Source organism: Anolis carolinensis, unplaced genomic scaffold, assembly GCF_035594765.1.
Source record: "Anolis carolinensis isolate JA03-04 unplaced genomic scaffold, rAnoCar3.1.pri scaffold_9, whole genome shotgun sequence".
Taxonomy (NCBI): domain Eukaryota; kingdom Metazoa; phylum Chordata; class Lepidosauria; order Squamata; family Dactyloidae; genus Anolis; species Anolis carolinensis.
The window spans coordinates 12,118,687-12,141,477 of NW_026943820.1; the positions used below are offsets into that span (position 1 = coordinate 12,118,687).

The following is a 22,791-nucleotide window of genomic DNA, read 5'->3' on the forward strand; positions in this document are numbered from 1 at the left end:
TCTTCCGCTTAGAAATGGAGATGAGCACCAACTCCCAGAGTTGGGAGTCAGGGGAAAACCTTTACCTTTAGACTCAGATAACAAAGTTCAAGGCAGATATTATGGGATTTCCTGCCTTGATATTCTGGGTTCCAGGGCTGTGTGGAACGGCCATGGGTCCACACTGCTTTATAATCCAGTTCAATATGGCCTCAACCAAGCTGAGGACAAAACAATCCCGCAGGAAGCCTGGACAGCGCCTGGATTAGGCCAGGCTGGGTTGGGCCGATTGCGCATGCGCAGGGAGGCATTCGTCAATGGATTAAAGGGGTCTGCGTGAGGAGGCCAGAGCAGCCCGGGCGGGAGGAGGAGTGAGGAGGGTGCGCGCGCAGCCCCCTCTGTGTCTTTCTCCGTGGAAGGGGAAAGAGCGATCGATTCGCTCGGTCGGCGGCTTTCCGCCTTTATTCCATCCTTTCTCTCACGAGCCCAGCGGCGCCCGCCCGCCTCTTTTTCCCCCGCTCTGCCCGTCTCTCCGCGCCTTCTCTCCCCGCCCCTCCGCGCCTGTTCTTCCTTTCTTCCCTCAGAAGAGCCGCAAACGGTCCCTCGCGAGGCAGACGCCGCGGGGGTGGGAGCCAGGCCGCGGCTCGCCGCCCAGCCCAGGTGAGCAGGGTGCTTTCTTTCCTTCGGCGGGGAGCTAGGCCGCGGCCTCCCTTTCCTTGCGGCCTAGCCGTAGCGCCTCAGAAGCCGGCCTCGCTTGAGGCCAAGGGGGGAAAGGAAAGAAGGAAGGACGGAGGCCTTTTGTGTGACTCCCGCAATTCCAAACTCCCCTCCCTCAATAGATACAATATCCTAGAAACTATTAACATTGTAATGTAGTAATACTATTATATTATTACAGTAGAGTCTCACTTATCCAAGCTAAACGGGCCGACAGAACCTTGGATAAGCAAACATCTTGGATAATAAGGAGGGATTAAGGAAAAGCTTATTAAACATCAAATTAGGTTATGATTTTACAAATTAAGCACCAAAACATCATGTTATACAACAAGTTTGACAGAAAAAGTAGTCCAATATACAGTAATGTTAAGTTGTAATTACTGTGTTTACGAATTTAGCACCAAAATATCACGATATATTGAAAACATTGACTACAAAAATGCATTGGATAATCCAGAACCTTGGATAAGCGAGTCTTGGATAAGTGAGACTCTACTGTATATATTATATACACTCCAGCTGGTGATATAGTACAATATATTATGTAATACCAATAGTACAGTATACTGGTGGTGCATGATATAGATTGTAGTATAATAATATAGTACAATATAATAATGGTATATTATATGTTTTTGGAAAATTGCATTCATAACCTTTTAGAAAAACACCTTTTGGATATCGTAATTTTTTAGCCCAGTGGGACATTGGGTTAAACCACTGAGCTACTGAACATGTTGACCAAAAGGTTGGTGGTTCAAATTCAGGGAGCGGGGTGAGTTCCCACTGTTAGCCCCAGCTTCTGCTAACCTAGCAGTTTGAAAACATGCAAATGTGAGTAGATCCATAGGTACCGCTCCGATGGGAAGGTAACAGCACTCCAGTTATGCCGGCCACATGACCTTGAAGGTGTTTATGGACAGCGCCGGCTCTTCTGCTTAGAAATTGAGATGAGCACCAACCCACAGAGTCAGACACAGCTAGACTTCGTGTCAGGGCAAATTCTTTACCTAACTTTTTAGAAAAGCATGAAGAGAAGAAGAGCCAAAAACCCTTTGGAGTATAACCTTCTCTTGTGGTATACAACCAGATGTAATTATGCTAGGCAGTTGATTCAATTGTTAGAGTGAGTAACTTGTTATCTCTGGGCTCTTCCACACAGCCCTGTATCCCAGAATATCAAGGCAGAAAATCCAACACTATCTGCTGTGGATTGGGTTATCTGAGTCCACACTGCCATATATTCCAGTTCAGAGCAGATAATGTGGGATTTTATTCAGCTGTGTGGAAGCGGCCCCTGATCCTAATAATAATAATCCTAATAATAATAATTTTTATTTTTTTTATCTTTGGGGTAGAAAGCAGGCTGAGAGATCTGTAGGACAGTTCTTTGTTGGCATGTCAGAAACAGAGTGGTTGGCTTACGATTGCTCTTTCCTAAATGTCAGAATGATTGACATTCACTTGTTCAAAGAGAAGAGTAGGCAAAGTGTGACCCCTGTGACATAAAGCACATGCTCTCCAACATTTCATAAATGAAATCAGGACATGTCTAAGCAACATCAGAGTGTGGCTAAGATGGGAACATGTTATGATTGAAGAAGAACGCAAAAGTGAGAAGAGGCAGCCAGAGTTTGCTTTTGCCTAGGCCGACTGGGAAGGACAAGATTTTACCTTTTCCTCTCCCCTTACTTAGTTTACTGGGACAATATTAATGCAGCTGTAAAAGTGGGACAACAAATTATTAATTGGGGGCTCTTCCACTCAGCCCTATAACCCAGAACATCAGGGCAAAAAATCCCACAATTTGAACTGGGATCCACACTGCCCTATATTCCAGTTCAAAGCAGTTAATGTGGGATTTTATTCAGTTGTGTGGAAGGGGCCTCTGATCTCTTAGGAAAACAGATATTTGCAAGTGCTTAAAAACAGCAGAACCTTTTTTCAGGTCCTAATTTTTATTATTTTTATCATTATTATATTTTTATTATTTGCTTCACAAATTACAAAGGTACAGGAATACTATTGAATAATTATACCTCAATATCATCAAGCATATGATAAGTTTTCCCTTGTTTCTTTTGCTGTTTTATAGTTTAAACACAATAAAAAATAAATTGATTGTAACTAAAACTCTCATTAATCTTATACATAGCAATCACCCTAAGGTTTTCAAAAGTAAGTGAAACAAAAGGATATGCTTTTCTATGCTACCCAAGACCTTTTCAGGCCACCTCTTTCAAAATTTACAGATATAACCTTGAGTTACGGCCTGCCACACTTAATTTTGCTCTATAAGCTATTTATCTGCTTTTGTATTTACAGGACTTCATTACTCATTTTGTTTTCTATACGCAGTTTTATGTCATTTACCCTCTTTCTCCCTCCCCCCTCTTAATGGAACAGTTTACTCGTTTTGCTACACTTATTATGATTGTTCAATCATGAAGAGAATTTTGTTTAATTCCTTATATTTATTATTCTCCTTTATTCTGGTAATAAGACCTTTCAGTTTTACCTCTGATAAAACTAACATCTTTGGTTTACAAAACTTATCAGTCCAGTTTCAGATATGTTTGAGATAATTCTCTGTGCCATCTGGTCAAGGCATCTCTCTTATAACAAAACAACTATCAACAGGTCACATAATCAAAAGGACAGTGAGAGAGCATATGGTCTGCAGCCCCTTTTATAACTTCTCAGGCACCATAGAGTAAAGGAAGCTGCATACCAGAACATACACACAAATAATAAGCAACAGGATCACAGATAAACATTACTAGAGAAGGCTTGAAGACGGTTGCCATTTCAGAACCTCTCTTTTTCGTAACTTGGGGACCATCTGTACTTGAATGGGAGATGGGCAATGAATCCCAGGGTGTACTTCAGAGGAAGGAACTGGCAAACATATCTCTGGGGATTCCTTGCTTGAGAAAGGCATGGGGCTGACATAAGTCGACTTCAGGGTGTGTGCGCATACACACACACATACACACAAGAGCCCCTCTGTCACAAATAGGACCGATTCTCATGTAAGTCCCTAATCCTCTCCTGTTGTTATTGCTGGCATTATTGCTGCTACTCATGGTAAGCCACAGATGTACTAGATCAGATTTCTAGGATAGTTCAGGTTGAGCATTGCTGATCCAAAATGCTTGGGACCAGAAGCAGTTTGGAATACAGTAGAGTCTCGCTTATCCAAGCTCTCTTATCCAAGGTTCTGTATTATCCAACATAGTTTGCCTTTTAGTAGTCAATGTTTTTGTAGTCAATTTTTCAATAAATTGTGAAATTTTGGTGCTAAATTCATAAATACAGTAATTATTACATAATGTTATCGTGTACTGAACTGGTTTTTCTATCCATATGTTGTAAAGCAGGGGTCCCCAAACTAAGGCCCGGGGGCCGGATGCGGCCCTCCAAGGTCATTTACCTGGCCCCTGCCCTCAGTTTTATAATACAATATTTTTATATCATTTTTAATAATATAATATATTGTATATACATATAATATTGATAATAATATTATAATGTTATACAATATAATACTAATAATAATACCATATAATAATATTAATTATATGTTATATATTACATATAATATTACAGTATAGTGATATAGTACAATATAGTAATATATAATGCTAATATTGTGCTATGCTAATAATATATTGTATGTACATACAGCTGCTCTGAGTCCCCTTCGGGGTGAGAAGGGCAGGATATAAATGTAATAAATAAATGTAGTAAATGAATAAATAAATAATTTTAGACTTAGGCTCGCCCAAAGTCTGAAATGACTTGAAGGCACACAACAACAACAATCCTAATTAACTTGACTATCTCATTGGCCAGAAGGAGGCCCACACTTCCCATTGAAATCCTGATAGGTTTATGTTGTTTACAATTGTTTTCATTTTTAAATATTGTATTGTTCTTTCGTTGTTGTTGTTGTTTTGCACTACAAATAAGACATGTGCAGTGTGCACAGGAATTTGTTCGGGGGGTTTTTTTCAAATGATAATTCGGCCCCTCCACAGTCTGAAAGATTGTGGACCGGCCCTCTGCTTTAAAAGTTTGAGGACCCCTGTTGTAAAGCATGATGTTTTGGTACTTAATTTGTAAAATCATAACATAATTTGATGTTTAATATGCTTTTCCGTAATCCCTCTTTATTATCCAACATTTTCACTTATACAGTGTTCTGCCGGCCCGTTTATGTTGGATAAGTGAGACTCTACTATACCATATTTACATGCACAGGCAGTCCCCTAGTTATCAACACATGTCTTACAAACGACTCATAGTTAAGAATAGGGCTGAAAGAGCAAAACAAACAGCACCGAGTCAACCTTTCCCTGTGCTATCCTATGACAGGAGGTACAATTTTAAAAATGTACCTATCTCGACTTACATACAAATTCAACTTAAGAACAAACCTACAAACCTATCTTGTTTGTAACCTGGGGAGTAGCTGTAAATATACAATGAAGTATTCCAGAGAGGCTAAACACGAAATTTACTCATATACACCCGATACACCTAGCCTGAAAGTAGTTTTATACAATATTTTCAAAGTTTGTGTTAGTAGAGCCTTTGGAAAGCAAGAGCGTCATAATTTATTCAGATTTTGAAATCTCTGATTCAGATGGACTGAATCAAGTACAGCTTAGTATATGTATGTAAAGCTCAGGGGCTCAGGGCAGAGATTTCAAACTTGTGACCTTCCAGATGTTTGGGACTCCAACTCCCAGAAACCCTAGCCAGCTTGTCCAGTGACCAAGAAGCTGAAGTCCAAAACACCTGTAGGGCCACATATTTGACACACTGGCTTAGGGAGTTGGTTTGCCAATTGGTTTTAGGAGTTATGGATTGATTGGAGCCAAGTCCAAGGTCACATCCAGTTGTGAGCAATCTTTTGAGAGATCCAACGTTATTTCTTAGGTTGGATGTTAAAACAAAACTGGGGGATGGGTTTGACAAATGTCCTCGACTTGATAGTGATTCTGCTTTAAATGTATCTACAGGTTTTAATGCTCTGGTGAAATGGAGTCGGGATGGGGTTAAGTAAAGTGCCATTGGGTCAGTTCAGATAAGGTTGCAGCACATTCCAAGAAATGAAGAAAGTAATGGTTATTCCTTAATAGGGTGAGGACATCAGGTCTGATAGTTACTCTGTTCTTTCTGTAGCCCTGATTGAAACATACAAGTTCATTGTAAGGCAAAGACGCATAAGTTAGGAGAACTATTGTAGCCCTTCTGTAATGAATCTGCTAAAGCCATAATGCCTACCAATTTTTGGAAAGCTGTGGATGGTTAGGGTCCTCCTTTATCTCGTTTGTTCTCAGAAATTATTTGAAATGCTAGAGTCAGTTATCACCTTGTGGTTGTTGTATGTCTTGATTTCTGACTTATGGGGACCATAAGGTAAACTTTAGGGTTTTCTAGGCAAAATTGGTCCAGAAGAGGTTTCCCTTTGCAATCCCCAGAGACACTGAGTGTGGCTTGCCCAAGGTCACCCAAAAGGTTTCCATGGCTTAGTGAGAGTTTGAACCCTGGTCTCCCTGCTCAGAGTCCAGCACACGGACCACTACGTTATCTGCCTTACCACAGATCCAAGGAGTTCTGACATTCTGGATTTGGTCAGCAGAACTCTATTATAGCTGAGACCTGCAATCTGATGTGTATTTGATATCAATGTCTTGTGCTTGGTAGGACTTAATCTTGGGTAAGTGTTCATTGCCTTGTAGCTTTAATTCTTATCATTGCTTGGTGAGCTCTTAGATTCTTTTCCCACTCAGAGATGTCCCTGCTCTCCTTTAAACTGTCTGTTGTGTCATTTTCTCCATGCCCACTCTGCAGTATACTTCTGTCGGATTGGCTCTACCTTGGATATGTTATAACACATTGTTGTATGTTGCTTTTCAATACATAGCATACTGTATTATTTAAGCTGTGTAGAGTGCAGAAATTGGATAAAATATTAGAAATGCTTCTCTACCTAAAGTCTTATTTTGTGAGGCAGGAGTGGCTTCTGTTTATGTCGTGTAGGACAGTTGAAGGTTGTTTTTTTTGCGCTGTGTAAGTTTGGTAAATTAAGGGGAAATAAATATTCTGGTGAGTGCATGCAAATGATGGAATTCAGAATAAGGAAATCAGAAATACATTTTACCATTTCTGTTTTCCTTTAAACAAAAAGAAAATGCCATTTACCTGTATTTTTCCATATGATTTCATTAGATATGGCAAAGGTGTCCAGGTGTCCAGCAATATAATATATTGCTATTTTAAAATACAGCTTCATTCTGGGCTTTTGTTTTAAATCATGCCATGACCTAGTTCTTTCCATTCTCTGTGCAAAAGCTGTGAGTTTGCAAGCATTGACTTTTCAATTATGAAATGTTTACTTTTGTACTCTGACACCAATGACAGTTGGTTCATCAGTGAAATAACTAGGGAAAGTATACTGCCTTAGCTCACTTAAAATTAGCAAACTTCTTTGTGAAATAGCTAAATAATATATATTACATGGTATGTTATTGGTTTTCAAGTTGTCTCATACATTGCTGGTAATCGTTACAGAAATTTTGGACTAAAACCTAGTATCCTGTGTATTGGAGATGAGGCCTACCTTGTATGTCTGTGGAAGAGGTACCAGGTATAGACATGCTTCAGTTAACAAAGCCTCTGACAAAGAAGATGCTTTTTACAAATTTACACACTCAGCTTCCACTTTTCCTCCTTGTCCTTTGACTAGTTAGAAATATTTTATGAGCAGCAGCATTGGGCAGCTTGTGAGAACTTTCAGTCTTGGGATGTAGGAAAATGTCTCCAAGTACAAGTGCACTCATCAAGGTGTAAATTAACCTACTAAAAGATACTTACAATAATGCATCTCAAAAACTTGTTTTTAATGTGGGACTGAATCATAGGACAAATTGTCCTATGTTAAGGGTGTCTTTAAATAAGAGCAATCAGTCTTTGTACAAATGTACAGTCTTGTAATTCAGAGCAGTGTGCAAAGATATTATGGAAACTGCCATATTAGGTTTTATGGACTTAAAAGTATTCCTGTAATGTTTGATTTATTTGCAAATATGTGCTTCTGGTGTCTGATGAAGACAGATACCAGAAGCACTCCTCCTTCAGATCTCCAGAGACAGACATCTGTGCACTCTAAAATGCATTCAGTTGGTAACTTCCAACTCACGCTCTCTCTGCATTTGCAGGCAATTTCAAAACAAGAAGTGTTTTTTAGGATGTGAACATAGAGCAAATAAACATAGAATACCACAGCTGGAATCTAGAAGACCTTTTATATATACACCTAATGGCTCTTATGTGACCATCAAGGTTTTTGGCAGCCTTTTATTTTAATGAGAGTGTGCGTCTTATCCTTATAGAGCAGATAAATTATGTAAAATGCAGGACAATAAAGGCAATTCTGGGGGATTACTACATTTTGAAAACTAACAACCATTTCCAATTTGAATCTACTTACTTGAGTCTGAAATAGTGTTTCTAGTTTTTAAGCACGTAAAGCAATCAAGTTTTAATCCAAAAACATTAGTCCTTACAAGTTCATTTCTGATTATATTCACCCTACCTAAGAATAGATAGTTTAATTGGTAGTTTGCAAAGATAGACCATTGGCTACCAAGAAGCATACATGATACATCTCAAATATTTAAACGGATAAGAGGAATGCATTTTATATTGTTAGGTATAAAGTTAGAAGCGTATTTGGGTGCGGGGGGGGGGGGGGGGATTAAGAAGCCTGGGGCTTTCATGGTTTTGATTTTTTAAAATGAAGGCAGTGCATTGCTTTCTTATTTTCAGATTTCTGAATGGAGTTGGAAGAAAGTTCTATGCATTATGTTAAGATATGCTTTGAATTAAGCATGACTTCAAAGGTTCTGTTGAAAATGTGCATATGAAAATAGTATCAGTGCAAATCAATTTAGGATCCTGAGAGCCAACAGTTTGTAAACAGGTGAGGAACCTTTTTAACATGAGGGCACATGAGTATTTTCGGTAAATTGGTAAAAGTTACAGCTTTCAATAAAAACCCTTGTATAGCTTTCCCTTTAAAATTAAGGAATTCTGTTAAATATTGGCTTTGCCCAGCAGAAAGTGAATCTTCAAATATAAAGTGCAAGTCGATGCATTATCTACTTGCACTTTATATTAAGAACATGGGACGTTGTCTTTTGTTGAGACTAGCTCACAACAGTTAACGCTTGCCAGCATCGATTTTCCAAGATTTCAGGCAAGATGTTTTCCTAGCCTTGTGCCTGGGATTGGACATGGAACTCAGTCATGCACTCTGCCATTGCATTTTAGCCATTGAATGCAAGCTATGATGTATGCAAAGATTATTTGTTTATAATATTAAGAGTCGGAAAGGAACACCAGGAGCTGTTGGATTTGAGCCATTCCTGAACATAAGAGCATATTTTCATACCATAGCTAACCCAAGCTGCTTCTAGGTTCTGCACAACTGCCTGAATATTTGTCTTTACAGGTTCGAGATAAAACGGACAAGGCTTCTAGAGCTGGTTGTGTATTGGGCTTCTCATTAGAATAGCATAGTCACCTTTTCTGGACATAGTTTGTGGCTTACCTCCTGAAAACATTGGACACTGCTGTGCTATAGAGTGGCAGCAGTCTTTTGGAGTGTGTCATTGTTTTGGTGGGCGCAATCCTGGAAGCTCTACTGCTGCAAACCCATACTACTTGCATCAGGCATATTTTGTATAAGCAAGGCTTGAAAATCTTTCCCTTTCCTCAGCCCATATGAGCAGAGAGGAAGATAGTGCAGCAGGACTGCAGTGACCAATGAATTGCATAGGAATTAACCATCTTGTTCTTCTTGCCCTGTTCCTCAAGAGTGGGATTGTGGTGCTTTGTTGTTCTCACCCTATCAGACTGTTGTTTTTAGCATTAGAAATAAGGTTGTCTTTCAGTCCCAAATTGTTACTTTGTGAATTTTTAAACGTTGTGATGCACTTGAGTTTTGGAATGCTTTTTCTGCTGTCTAAAGAGAGCTATATATGTCCCAAATGGATGAATATTTTGAAGGTTTATTCTGCAAACAACATATCAATTTGATGATGGAAGCTTTCATACATTTTAGTTGCTTAGATTTGCTCTCAGTCCAGATGACTGCTAAATGATGTGTGCCTGCAGTGAAATTCTGAATTCTTTCCTTCTGGAAACAAGCCTTTGATATTTGATAATGTTTGGGAAACTTCAGAAGCTACCCCAACACATTAAAGTGCTTATGATAGGAGGGAAATAGGATTGCAAGTTATAATGTGTACTCGGACCATTGTATACTGCTAGAGGAAATCTTTTAAACTATACAGTGACAGAGGACCAAATAAAAGCTACTTATTTAATATTGACACAATTATGTATAGAATGTTTAATGCATTTGTGGATACCACATGTGAAATTGAGGAAAAATGTTGTAGTAATTTGGTGTCATTTGTATTGCAGATTAAAGTGTTGCAAGTATGTTGAATGGTATTCTAACATTAGTGACTTTGTAAATAGGTTAGTTATTTACTTCATGTTCAGTTTCTGTTTTCATCTTGCAGGTTATATATAACCCACATTTGAAATACCTATTTGCTTCCAACCGCCCCCCCCCCCCCCCCCCCCACACACACACAATTTTCCTGTCTATCCTTTCTCACTAGACATGGCCAGTTGTCTCCCATGAAATCTTGGGGTTGACCATTTCACCCAGTTCCCAACTCATTACCTCCATTATGCCCATTTTGACTTTTTCTCTCTCCTCAAAATGGGAAGTGATTGTCATTACAATTTTGAGAAATAATCCATATGGGACTAAAATAGTTTATATGGGCTAAAAGAGGTATTGAGTAATTGAGTTAAATGTCTGGTAGTACCTTTGCTGAAAACAGTTTTTTTAAACACTTTTTTTGGATTGGTGGGTAAGGGAGGAGATACAAAAGTGTGGGGAGTATGGTCTTCTATGGTCCTGGGAGGATAAAGCCTGTGTCATACCCTGATACTGCTAATAATACAGATTGAAACCTGAAATTTGAAATTTCTTGATTGATAAATAGTTTTAGAAACCATTAATCATTTCTGTTAAGTTATCTATGTTTTGATTGTTCAAAAATAACCAAACTTCTATGTGTCATTGGAGTCAGCTGGGGCTTTGCAGGTGTTGGACTAGTGCCTGGATGCTGTCATGAGCTGGATGAAGGCCAGTAAACTGAAGCTGAATTCTGGTAGACGTAGGCTCTGTGAAATGGAAGTTCTTGCATCCAGGAATTGAATAACAGTTTGTTCTGGATGGGGTTGCACTCTCCATAAAGCAGCAGATATCCAGCTTGGGAATGCTCCTAGATCTATCCCTGTAACTGAAGACTAATGTGGGCTTTGTAGCTTAGAGTGCTTGGTGCCAGCTTTGACTGGTGCCTATGACCTTTCCTGGATAACCTAGCTACAGGAATTCATGCACCAGGAGCCTTCTAACTAGATTACTGCAATGTGTTCTGTGTGGGGCTGCCATTGAGGAAGATTTGGGAACTGCAGCCAGTGCAAAGTGCAGCAGCTTGACTGCTGACAGAAATGCCATATAGACAGCATTTAATGCCAGTTGTAAAATAATTGCACTGGCTGTCAGTACATTTCAGATCTGAATACAAGGTGTTTGTGGGGACTCTGACACTTGAGGGAATACCTCTTATGTGTACCTGTCTGAGAATTAAGACCTTCGGAAGGGGATGGGTTCTCCATGTCCCACCATGAGGTGACTACAGTATGTCAGGACATGCGAGGGGGGCTTCTCAGGTGTTGCACCCCAGCTCGCACCAATGCTCCTCCCATGAAAGTCTTTGAACCTCATTAATGCAACCTAAATACTATCATTTATAATTTTTAAAGCTTTAAGTTTTTTTCAGTTTGTTTTTTAGATGCCATATTGTTGAATGTGATTTTAGTTAATGTAAAGTCTGTTACCATTTTCAGCTCGTTTAACTTGTTCTACTGCTGTTATAAATATCCCTGAGATCTCTTGACATAGGGTGGGATGCAAATACATAAAATAAACTGCAATGCTTTATTAATAGTTTTTATTATTAGAGTAGTGTTTTGGAAGAAAAATTAATAGCAAATACAGTCTTGAATATATAATTTCAGGATGTTAGCAATATATTATATTGTAGTCATCTGTGTTTTCTTAGATCTACACAGATGTCTGTTGTAGAGGGATTGCAGTGAAATTGCTACAGTTCTGGCAAGCAATTTTGTTTTCTCAAATTCTCTTGTACTGCCATTAGAAATACATTAATATAATAATTGTCATCACATCTGTAAGGCAGCAATGTAGTGTATATGGGTACCACTTCTTTCATCTGCTGATACATGCAGTTATTTACATTTTAAAAGATCAGGAGCCCAGACTTCAAAACATAGCACTGACCTGTAGTTGTTCCAGTTGTTAGCTTGTGACAACATACCTAGCTCATCTCTTTTCCTTGAATGCCTCTGGCCCTCATGTGGAACCAGGACCATTTTTAGGAAGTAAATGTATAAAAGCACCAGATCCTGTCTGATCTTGGAAACTAAGCAACTAAACTCCTATGAAGTTTATAGGGTCTCTATATGTCGACAGGTGACTTGAAAGCACAGGAGGCCATTGCTTTGTTTGAAAGTGTTTTGAAGTGCCCATGAAATAAAGATAAGCATAGAGAGTCATCATGTCCCTTTTTTTCATCCTTGTTGCCTTAGGTGTTTATCGTCATCTTTTTTACAGTTTTTTTAAAACACATTATCCATATATATTCCTTAAAGGCTTTAAACAGTAAAAAATGCATCCATCAATTTCTAGAATTTGCAGTTCCCTCATGTGGCATCACTGTTACTTTCTCTACTATGCCTGGTATTTTGATTATGGTAATTCCCCCCCCCCCCCCTTCCCCATCTTTTAAAAACTGTAGAGACTACAACAACTTCCACCCCCAGATTACTATATCCTCCACAGAGTTTGGGTTCACTAAAGTTTCTTGAATATTGCCAGCCCACTTTGCTATGTGATTCCTTTCCTGGCAAGATCACAGAGAAGAGCACACTGCTAATGTTATCTCACTTTTGTTTCTTTTAAAAAAAACAGTCCTTAGTTCAGAGAGTGACCTTTTATGGGAAGGTCCAAAGTTCAGAAGCTGTGCAGATGCTGTGCTTGCAAAGAGCTCCAGATTGAGTCACCAACCCGGCCAGGTAAAGCTAGGAAGGCCCCCGGTAGACACCCTGGAGAATCGCTGCTAAGCTAGCATTGAAGGCCACATTGTACAGACTCTATCCTTAGTACAGAATAGAGTGATGCCTTTGAGGCGAGCTGTGACTGGAACTGTGACTGGGGCTGGCCGTGCGAGGCAGAGAAAGAGCCCAACCCTTCTTTTCCCAGCGTCTCCTTTGCTGTGCTCAGCAGTCTCTGGCTCTGAGGAATGCTTGACTTAGCTGGCTGCCAGCGGAGTCCGGCTGGTCATGTGAGACTGGTCCGCCCCATCACCCGCCTCCTTCCCTTCCCTCCCTGGGCTGAGATGGGACACCGCCTCTTCCTCCTCCTTTCCCTCCCATTTGTTAGGAGCTGGAGCAGAGCAAGATCAGGGCTCTGTCCGCAGCCAGTGGCTTTGCTCCTGGTGCTGCTTTCTTCAGTTGTTTTGCCTTTGGCTGGGCTCTTCATTCTTGGGCTAGAGCTTCATTTGGTTGGATGCACTTGAAACCGTACAAGATGTGGTATTGGAAATTCCAGGATCCTTATCAGGGAGCCTTGCTGATCTAGTGGATATATCTAATTGGAGCTTCGCCAGATCTACAGCTTTGCCTCTCACTCTTTTCTACTTCCCTCTTGCTTTGGATTACTTGGAAAACTTTACTTCAATACGGAGAGCTGACTTTCCATGCCCTGGTTTTGTCCCAGGAGTGGTGGGCCTCTCGTGGCTGTGGCCTCCCTCCTGGGTGCTGTGTTCCTGCTTTGGAGTTTCCAGGAGGGGCCTCTGTTGTGGATTGTTTTAGTTTCTATGGAGAAACGCAATGAGCTCTTCTACTCCTCATGACGGGGAAATCTGCCTTCAGTTTTTTATATGCGTGGAAAGGAGTCCTTGATACATGTCTGCCAGGAAATAAAGCCAGCAAAAGAAAAGGTAGTCATTGTTTGACCAGAATAGTTAGGTGCTGCATTTCAGTGTTGAAAGTTCGCTGTTGCCCAGGATATCACAAGCATGCACTCTTCATTGCTTGGCTCGATATCAGAAATGCCTCTAGGTAATTCTTCAGTCTGAGATATGATCACGTAATTCTTAGTCCAGCTGGTAATTTCCTTTTTTTGTAAAATCTTAAGGAATTTAGTAAAATTAGGTTTGTAGCTTGTACCTTTACTTGTCTTTAAATTCAATACATGTTTGAAATGGGGCAGAAATAACTACCATCACTAATAAACTTCATGGGAAAACAGAGACCAGTGTTGACATTATCCACATGGTCTGTTTTGCATTCGATCACTATACAATAATGGCACCACCCTGGAATCTAGCATGACCCGTAACACTGAAGAATTCTTATCAGTATCTGAATATAGTTTTCTTCCTGAAGTCCTGCCAAGAATTGATCTGTCCTAAAATGTTTCTCTTTACTTACCATGATAATTAAAAATGGGGGGGGGGGGGGAGATAAGGGACTTGCCTTTCTTTATTTTCATCTGAGTATGTTTTAGTGCCAAGACATTTTTAGTGCCAGTTATTGTTTTCCCTTATGCTGATAGCAGACATCCTGAATGTATTTCTGTTCACTGGAATTTTGGAGCATGCAGTGGGAATGAACAAAGTAGCTAGACTTCTCTCACATGATAGAGGACTAAACTGGATTCTTGTAATGGTTATTGAAGGAAATCTTGCTGTAGTCAAAGCAGATGCATTTATAGGCTGCTGAAAGCTCCTGTGTTTCAGAATTGGGCAGGATCTGACAGGCTCTGTGATGATGAGAAAGGATCCCACACTTAGCACACATTTTGTAGTTTGTGTTTTGGGAAGACGCATAGGACATACTTAAGAGTAGTGGCTCAACAGGCTGTCCTGGTTCTCCTTGTTGTATGAGGATGGGTTTTCCATCCAGAATAACAGGCCCTTTTGCATATATCCTCCTGATGTTGATCCTTTTCATTTCTGGAGACGTGTGTTGAGATTTCTGCCAGTGAAAATGACTGTGGTGGTTGACTTCAGCTGTTGCCAAGTAGTAATTTGCTCATTTTAACATTGCTTCTTCTTTGGGAATTAATATAACAGTTTATTAAAAACAGCTTGCAGATAAAAGGCAATATGACTTTTTTTTTTAACCACTCACTCCCACTATTTTGCATGTGTTCTGCAAAGGCAGCTTTCATTCAGGTTGCTGTTATACATATCCAAACGACAATATAAAGTCTAAGCTTGGAATCAGTAGGTTTGTCAAAGGTTGGGTCTGAGGTTGGTTCCACAACAAAAGAGTGTTAACAACTGAAGAACAGAACATAAAGCTGTGCATTTTGATAGAAGAAAAGAGGACAATACTGTGGTTACTATAAACACATGACTGTCTCATGTAGTATCTGTGTTCCCATGGTGCCTTCATACTGCACACTACAGTGGCCTTGTAATTTAATTACTCCAGGTTTTTGTCCAGTTGCTCACTGCTTTATTTTGCAGTGATCTTATGATTACAGTACTTATAAACTCCTAATGGAAAAGGAGATATGCAGATTTTCCACTAGGAAAATAAACAAATATTGATGTTTTTTGGCAGTAATTTAAAAATGGAAGTGAACTTTATTTATTTCTAGTTCCATCACAGCGTTTATTTTAAAAACTCAGTTTCATTTAATATTTTATTATCTATGGCAAAACATATATATATATATTACAGTGATGGGGCTGATTAGTTGTTACTAGTAAAGTAATAATGTGAATACAACTATTTACATTATTATTGTTGTTGTTGTTGTTGTTATTGTTGTAAACACAAGTAGAATGATACAAATCTCAATAACAATCCCGTAAGGTTAAATAGAAAAAAACAAAAAATGATATTCCACTTCCATTTTCTCTCAATTTGATATGTCCTATTTTCTTAACCTTACCAATTCCACAATTATCTCTCACTTTTGTTCAACAGTTTTTCTCCCCATCTTCCCCCGCTCGCCCCACCCTCCAGGAACAGTTATATCCTCAGTTCAAGTGTTATTTTAATTGGTCAATCGTGAAGAGAGTATCATTTAATTCTTTATATTGTCTTTTTCCATTTACTCTAGCTAACAAAATAGCCCATTTCGAGTCCAAATTCTTCTTGAAATGACCTGTTGTGTATTTATGTAATGAATAGTTGTGTTAGTTTTCTTTTGGTTCAAGTATTAGTTGACTTTTTTAAATTGAACTTTTCATATCTTAATAGGTAGCTATCTAGGTTTAAGTGTACAAAGCAGAGGTGAGAAAGGTGAATTCTTGCATGTTGGATATATGACCGATAGAAAACAAAGAAGACCCATGGCTTTCTTGATTGAATTACAGTGTAGTGTGTTCATTAGCATGCAGATAAAACAAATCTTAACACCCCATACTAGGAGAAAGGATAAAAATTAACTAAATAAATAAAAACATTTTCAATGAATATTGCAGCAGGCAGTGAATTCTTTTGTTAAGTAGTGATTGGATCCGTTTTCTAAGATGACGCCATCCGCTTATGTTCTCCTAAGTTTATACTGTTTGGAAATACAATATGGCCTCCGTATTCATGGGGGATACATTCCAAAACACACACACACACACCTATAGATATCTGAAACTATGGATACGAGCAAACCCTATGTTTTGGCTACACATTCAGCCTTCCATATTAGCTGGGGCACAAGACCTCCACAAATTGAAAAGCTGCAAGTAAACAAATGCTTTTATTTTTTACCTGAGAGAACACTTCTCTAGAAATATCTGGTTTTACCAGCATGACATTGTTGTAAACGTCCTCTGTGGTCAACCTCTCTAGGAATCTCTAATTCCTCTGGAGGTATCCTCCAGCATAACTATGATCATCCTCTGGCAAAAGTTGACCATAAAGTTACCCTCAAAGATTCATAGAAATAACATTTTAATCAAATCTGTAAACAATCAAATCAGCAAAAGACAATTTCACAAACATAGAGAGATGACTATATTTGGGACATATGATAGAATAGCACTGGAGGACCCAGAGAGGCTCACAAACACTTCCAATATTTTCTGGAGATGAATAGTGAAACTAGATATTTAACTTGTGGGACAAGAAGGCCTTTTTTGTGTTCACCCAGACATTAAGTCCCACTTTCTCAAATACATTTTACTCTGAGTCAGCAATTATGATTGCATTCTTGGATACATAAAGGAATCCTAAGTCCACTAAATTGTGGGCATTTTATATTAAAACATTAATGACTTAATCCCATCTATTAAATACTTCAAACTGTGCAGTGCAAGTGTATGATAAGATTGCAATGTAAACTTTGAGTCTACAGCAGCTGTATTTTCTAGGGTACCTAATAGTGTTGCAACTACAAAATAGTGTAGCCAGATGGCACATTAACTATGTTATGAAAATATTTTGACTACTTTCAACAACCAAGTCTATATGGTTTCACGGGTGATGTTTTTGTCTTATTGTTTTAAAAAGAAGTTGCAGTCGGCCCTCTGTGTCCATGAGTTCTGCATCCACAGATTCAACCAGCCATGGCTGAATCTAGTTTGGGAATATATAAATTCCCAAAAGCAAACTACACTGATATAAAGGAATATCCTGCTATAGCCTCTCTGTCAGCTCTCTCAGGAAGTCATTTAAATTGTTTGCCATTTTTATAAAAGGGACGTTGTTAGCAGTGTATATAATGGGACTTGAGCATCCGCAGATCGTAGAACCAAACCCCATCAGATATTGAAGGCCCACTGTACTTCCTGTCTTTTTTAGAACCACCAACAACCTCTCATAATTTTTCCTCATGACAATATTGCTTGCCTTGATAAGTCACAAAAGTGATTATGATTTTGGTAAGTGAAATGACTTAGTAAAACAGCTAATTGCTGCCCAGAGCATACTGTATACACCTTTTAAAATTTATCAAGCAGCCAATTTCTTAGCAACACAAAATTAATTAAAGATGTGTGTGTGTGTGTGTGTGTGTGTGTGTGCATGCATATTGTTTAACATTTTGCTAATTAGGCTGATTTTGGGATGTTGGAAAGCAACATCCTCTCTCTGTGAGATCATTAGCAGTGGACCCTGTTGAATGCCTAAGGGTTTCTCTGTGTGGGGTAAAAATATTCAGTAAAACAAGCCAACTTTAAACCGGTTGATTTTGCAAGTGGTAGGTTAGTTTTCATTCTAACAGATGAATTATGGGTGCAGTTTAATGTTTGTGTGTGCAGTCTGAGGTGCAGTGGTAGTCATAGATTTGATGAGTGCAAATAAATGCTCTTGGGTTTTTTCATTCTTAGAAACTTTTTTCCCATAGACTTATTTAAAATTGATCATGGCAATTTCTGTGTTAGTTATTAGTGGCCTGCTTGGTTACTCCATAATAATATTTAATGTTTTGCTGAAACTTTGACTTCTGTCATGCACAGTGAAATACAGTTGCACCCCATTCTCTTCAGTAGGACCTAAAGACACACATGTGTGTGCAGTCTTATGATTCAGCGCACATCATGAGTCAGGATTTGTTTTTCATTGGTTTCAAATGTGACAATTTTATTTTCATTGCTTCACTTAGTGAAGGTTATTTGCAGCAGATGTAGATTGGCAGTAGAAATGAACAGAAATACTATATCTTAAAAAAAAAAGATTCTACCTAAACATTAGGAAGAACTTTCTGATGGTAAGGGCTGTTCATCAGTGGAATATGTTGTCTCGTAGTTTGGTGGAGTGTCCTTCTGTGAAAGTTTTTAGGCAGAGGCTAGATGGTCATCTGTTGGAGGTGTTTTATTTGTTCCTGCATGACCCTTGGGGTCATGTATCACACTGCTGACTCAGGTTCAACTTAATCATTCAAGGATCAAGGATCATCTGTATATTTGGTTTTTGTGGCCTAACTGGGGATTTTGCATTTGTCTCCATTGAATTGCATTATATTTTATTTTTCTTGCAGAAATGAGTCGCCAGACTGCTACAGCACTTCCCACGGGTACTTCCAAGTGTACGCCGTCCCAGAGGGTCCCTGCGTTGACTGGCACCACCGCTTCCAACAATGACTTGGCCAGTCTCTTTGAGTGTCCGGTGTGTTTTGACTATGTGCTCCCACCGATTCTGCAGTGCCAAAGTGGCCACCTTGTCTGTAGCAACTGTCGCCCCAAGCTCACATGCTGCCCAACCTGCCGAGGCCCACTCGGTTCCATCCGTAATTTGGCTATGGAAAAAGTTGCCAACTCTGTACTGTTTCCCTGCAAATACGCCTCCTCTGGCTGTGAGATAACTTTACCCCACACTGAGAAAGCAGACCATGAAGAGCTTTGTGAATTTAGGCCTTATTCGTGTCCATGCCCTGGTGCTTCTTGTAAATGGCAAGGCTCTCTGGATGCTGTCATGCCCCATCTCATGCATCAGCATAAGTCGATAACAACATTGCAGGGAGAAGATATAGTTTTTCTTGCTACAGACATTAATCTTCCAGGGGCTGTGGACTGGGTTATGATGCAGTCTTGCTTTGGCTTTCACTTCATGTTAGTACTGGAGAAACAGGAGAAATATGATGGTCACCAGCAGTTTTTTGCGATCGTACAGCTGATAGGAACCCGGAAGCAAGCTGAAAATTTTGCTTACCGCCTTGAGCTAAATGGTCATAGGCGACGATTGACTTGGGAAGCAACGCCTCGATCGATTCATGAGGGGATTGCAACTGCCATTATGAACAGTGACTGTCTAGTCTTTGACACTAGCATTGCACAGCTTTTTGCAGAGAATGGCAATTTAGGGATTAATGTGACAATTTCAATGTGTTGAAGCTGCAATCTGATCTTTTTCAGGCCAGTGTCTAAGACAGAAAAGTCAAAACTCAATTGCATTCAGTTTCATGGAAACCAAGGTAAACATCTTTGCCTGCCAGATGTGAACCATCTGGTTGGGAGAGACTAACATATATGAAGGCAAATTAATGGGAAGGCTGTTGAAGTAGAGGCCACAGTTGCATGTAATAACACTAATATATTTAAAGTGAGTCAGCAGGAAACCACTGAATATATATATATTTGTGTATATATATATATATATAATATTATATTATATTATATACCCCGATGGGCATCCTTTTGTATTGATAATTGATTTTACGAAAACGCTGTAAAATAATTCTAAACTTGTTTGTAGATTAATTGTACTTTTGAAACAGATACTGTTTTGTGTTTCATTTGTGCTCCTTTCTTTTGACTGACAAGCCATGCAAAAGGGCGGTCTGGTATCTGGCCGCTTCTTCTCTCTCCCCCCCCCCCCTCCTCCTCCGTAAGTTACTACATAGTATTGCTGCTGTTCTTGTGTAAATTTTCTGTATATTTGCTAATTTTTATTAACTTCAAGTTTTTCATTAAATAAATGACTTTTTCTTTTCTGTAATTCAGGTCCCCCCCTTCTTTGGACCTTTTGACATAAATTTGCAGGTGTCATCTTCAGAGTCACACAGTTGCTTATGGTAAATTGTATAGTTATTTTATGTTTAATGTGTAACGTTTTTGGGGGGGTTGCAATCCTGCCTTTGGCTAGAATACAGCAAAGTCCCATTGGTGGAAACTTACTGCTGTATAACTGCTTAGGATTGCAGCCCTTTGTCTCTTTCCAATAGTCCATTCGATGATGCTGTTGTTCATTCAGTTATTTTTTGTGGACACGCCAGTCTCTAAACTGAGGCCTTTTTTTGGACAAATTTCTTTTTTAAAAGGCTTCTTATAAATTATAGATGCCATTGCATTTTGAGTTCAGACACAACCTTGCAGATTTGTTTTAAGAATGTTCTAATTTAAAACAAGTGGAAGTTCGGACACGTTTTCAAAGAATTTTAAAGACCTTTGGACATTTTGAAGTCATTCTTGTATCTATTGGTTGTGCAGTACAAGAAGGCATTGTCTATATACAGTATTTGTAACTATAAAATACAGACCATTTGTTTAAAGGAGACAGTTGAAATAAGCTGTTTTTGGTCTTTTTTAAAATTCTGTCATTAAAAGAATTCCTGGCAAACTGAAAACGCTTGATTTTCTTTTCCTTTCATGGAATGGAAGCTGTCTAGAATGGAATATTGCTCAGGACTGCTTAGTCTTTTATCCATGGTGCTGATGTGTTGTACCTCAGAGGATCTCACCTTGATCTTGCAGCCTGGTCTTTAAATGTTTTCCTGTCAGGAATGGTGTAGATGTATGGGACTCAACAGCTGGTATAACAGCTTTTCAGAATAAGCCTATGTATGTGTGCATGCAATATTTTTTTTAATCATCACTTTGCTTTGTTTTCTCGTTGTTTCTGCATTTGTACACAAGTCACACAGATATGCTTGGGGCATTTTTATAAAAGCTTACCTAAGGCAAGTGGAATAATTTGAAGGACCAATGTGAACTGTGAAAATTCTTTTAGTAGCTAAGGTGTTTCAGATTGAGATTTGATGCCTCAAAGATGATCATTGCAGGATGGAAACTTAATTTGCTTACTCAAGAGCAGGGATGGCACATCTAGGAAGAAACTGGGAATAATGGCCTATCAGTTGTTATTAGATTGTGGCTTCCAAAGGCTCTTATGAGAATAGCCAATAGTGAGGAGCATTTCAGAGTTGCAGTTCAGCAGTATTAAGAGGCACGTGGTTCCTGTTATTACTTGCCAACAAATTGAGACAATCAGGAGCTTCATTTAAGCACAAATGGCAAAACACACTTGGTATGATGCAGGTAAAGAAGGGCAAAGGAGAATTAAGATGCATTTGATGAGGAGCGCAACTTCATGTCTTTGCTGTAAGCTAGATCACACCCATTTTGTAAGAAAAGGGAGGGATGCTGTGCTGTTTAATACATTGTTGTTAATCTACTGAACTCCAGATTGCATTTGCCCAAAGAGAGTACTTGTTATGTTGCTAACCAGTTTTGACTTCAAAGGAGGCATGAAATCAGCAGCTGCAACTGAGGTAAGAAAGTTTGCAGTTAAGCCTTTTGCTTAACAAGCTGTAACTTGATCACTGTATTTGTCTAAATGAAGGTTTGCTTAAATGACTTTTGACCAATTAACTGTGGAGGTTAGTTCTGAATGTTCGCCTTTTCCCCCATCCTTTATTTAAGAAAGAGCCTGATGTCAGGCAACAGTTTACATACTGCTGTACATACTTGAAATTCCTTTTGAATGATTTACAAAGGTATGTAGCCAGGAAAATCTTGGTGGCTTTATTGAACTTAGTAGTTGCCATGGGAGCATTATCTTTGGGGGCATCAGTGAAGCTGGGCCCTTAACACTTGTGTAAATTCCTACAATGGTGGTCCTCTGCTTTCTGGCACCTTTTGCTGGGCTGGCTGTGATAGTCAAATGTGCCATCATGGTTGCATATCTGAAGAAGCAGAGGTGTTTTCTAAAAATGTAGTTTCACTTTTTGTTGAGAGTTACTATTTCCAGGTTCTGCCTCTCCCATGTCAATATAGGATGCGGAGACACTGATTGTCATGTGTTCTGTTATAGTACTCAAGGTGATAAAATATGCAAGGAATCCTAAGGTGCATGGAAAGAAGTGTTCATGGGATCCTCAGGTCATTTCCCATCCAGTCACTTTCTGTACCATGATGGATGTCACTGCTAGCTCACTGGAGTTGTAGTCTGATGGTCAGAAGCTTTCTGAGTCAGGTGTAAATTCCCCTCCGCCAGTTCTGCTACATAAAAAACACACAGATGTTATACTGAGCAATATGCTCTTGTCTCTTGAGTTATCATCACTCTGGCTTACGCTTGTTAAAGCTTTGCTGGTAATAAAGTGATTATAATTGTTCACATTAAATTAAATATCTAAGAGACGGGTCATATTTGGCTTAAACAAATGATTGTTAATAT

At 39.1% G+C, this 22,791-nt stretch overlaps 1 protein-coding gene and 1 long non-coding RNA gene across 4 annotated transcripts in view; one reads left to right on the forward strand and one right to left on the reverse strand.

Moving 5' to 3' along the window:
• LOC134293688 (uncharacterized) overlaps window positions 1-22,791 on the reverse strand; it is a 453,696-nt gene that overhangs the window by 129,421 nt on the left and 301,484 nt on the right. The gene's annotated exons all lie outside the window — the stretch shown is intronic.
• siah1 (siah E3 ubiquitin protein ligase 1) lies at window positions 360-20,959 on the forward strand. 3 transcript variants are annotated; one of them, XM_008113896.3, is made up of 2 exons: window positions 360-639; window positions 18,875-20,959. In XM_008113896.3, the coding sequence occupies exon 2, from the start codon at window positions 18,877-18,879 to the stop codon at window positions 19,723-19,725; it is 849 nt and encodes a 282-aa protein (XP_008112103.1). In that variant the 5' UTR covers window positions 360-639; window positions 18,875-18,876; the 3' UTR covers window positions 19,726-20,959. The 3 variants fall into 3 exon arrangements, with proteins under 3 accessions (XP_008112103.1, XP_003222961.1, XP_062818036.1); XM_003222913.4 differs by lacking the exon at window positions 360-639 and adding an exon at window positions 13,301-13,880; XM_062961966.1 differs by lacking the exon at window positions 360-639 and adding an exon at window positions 13,887-14,001.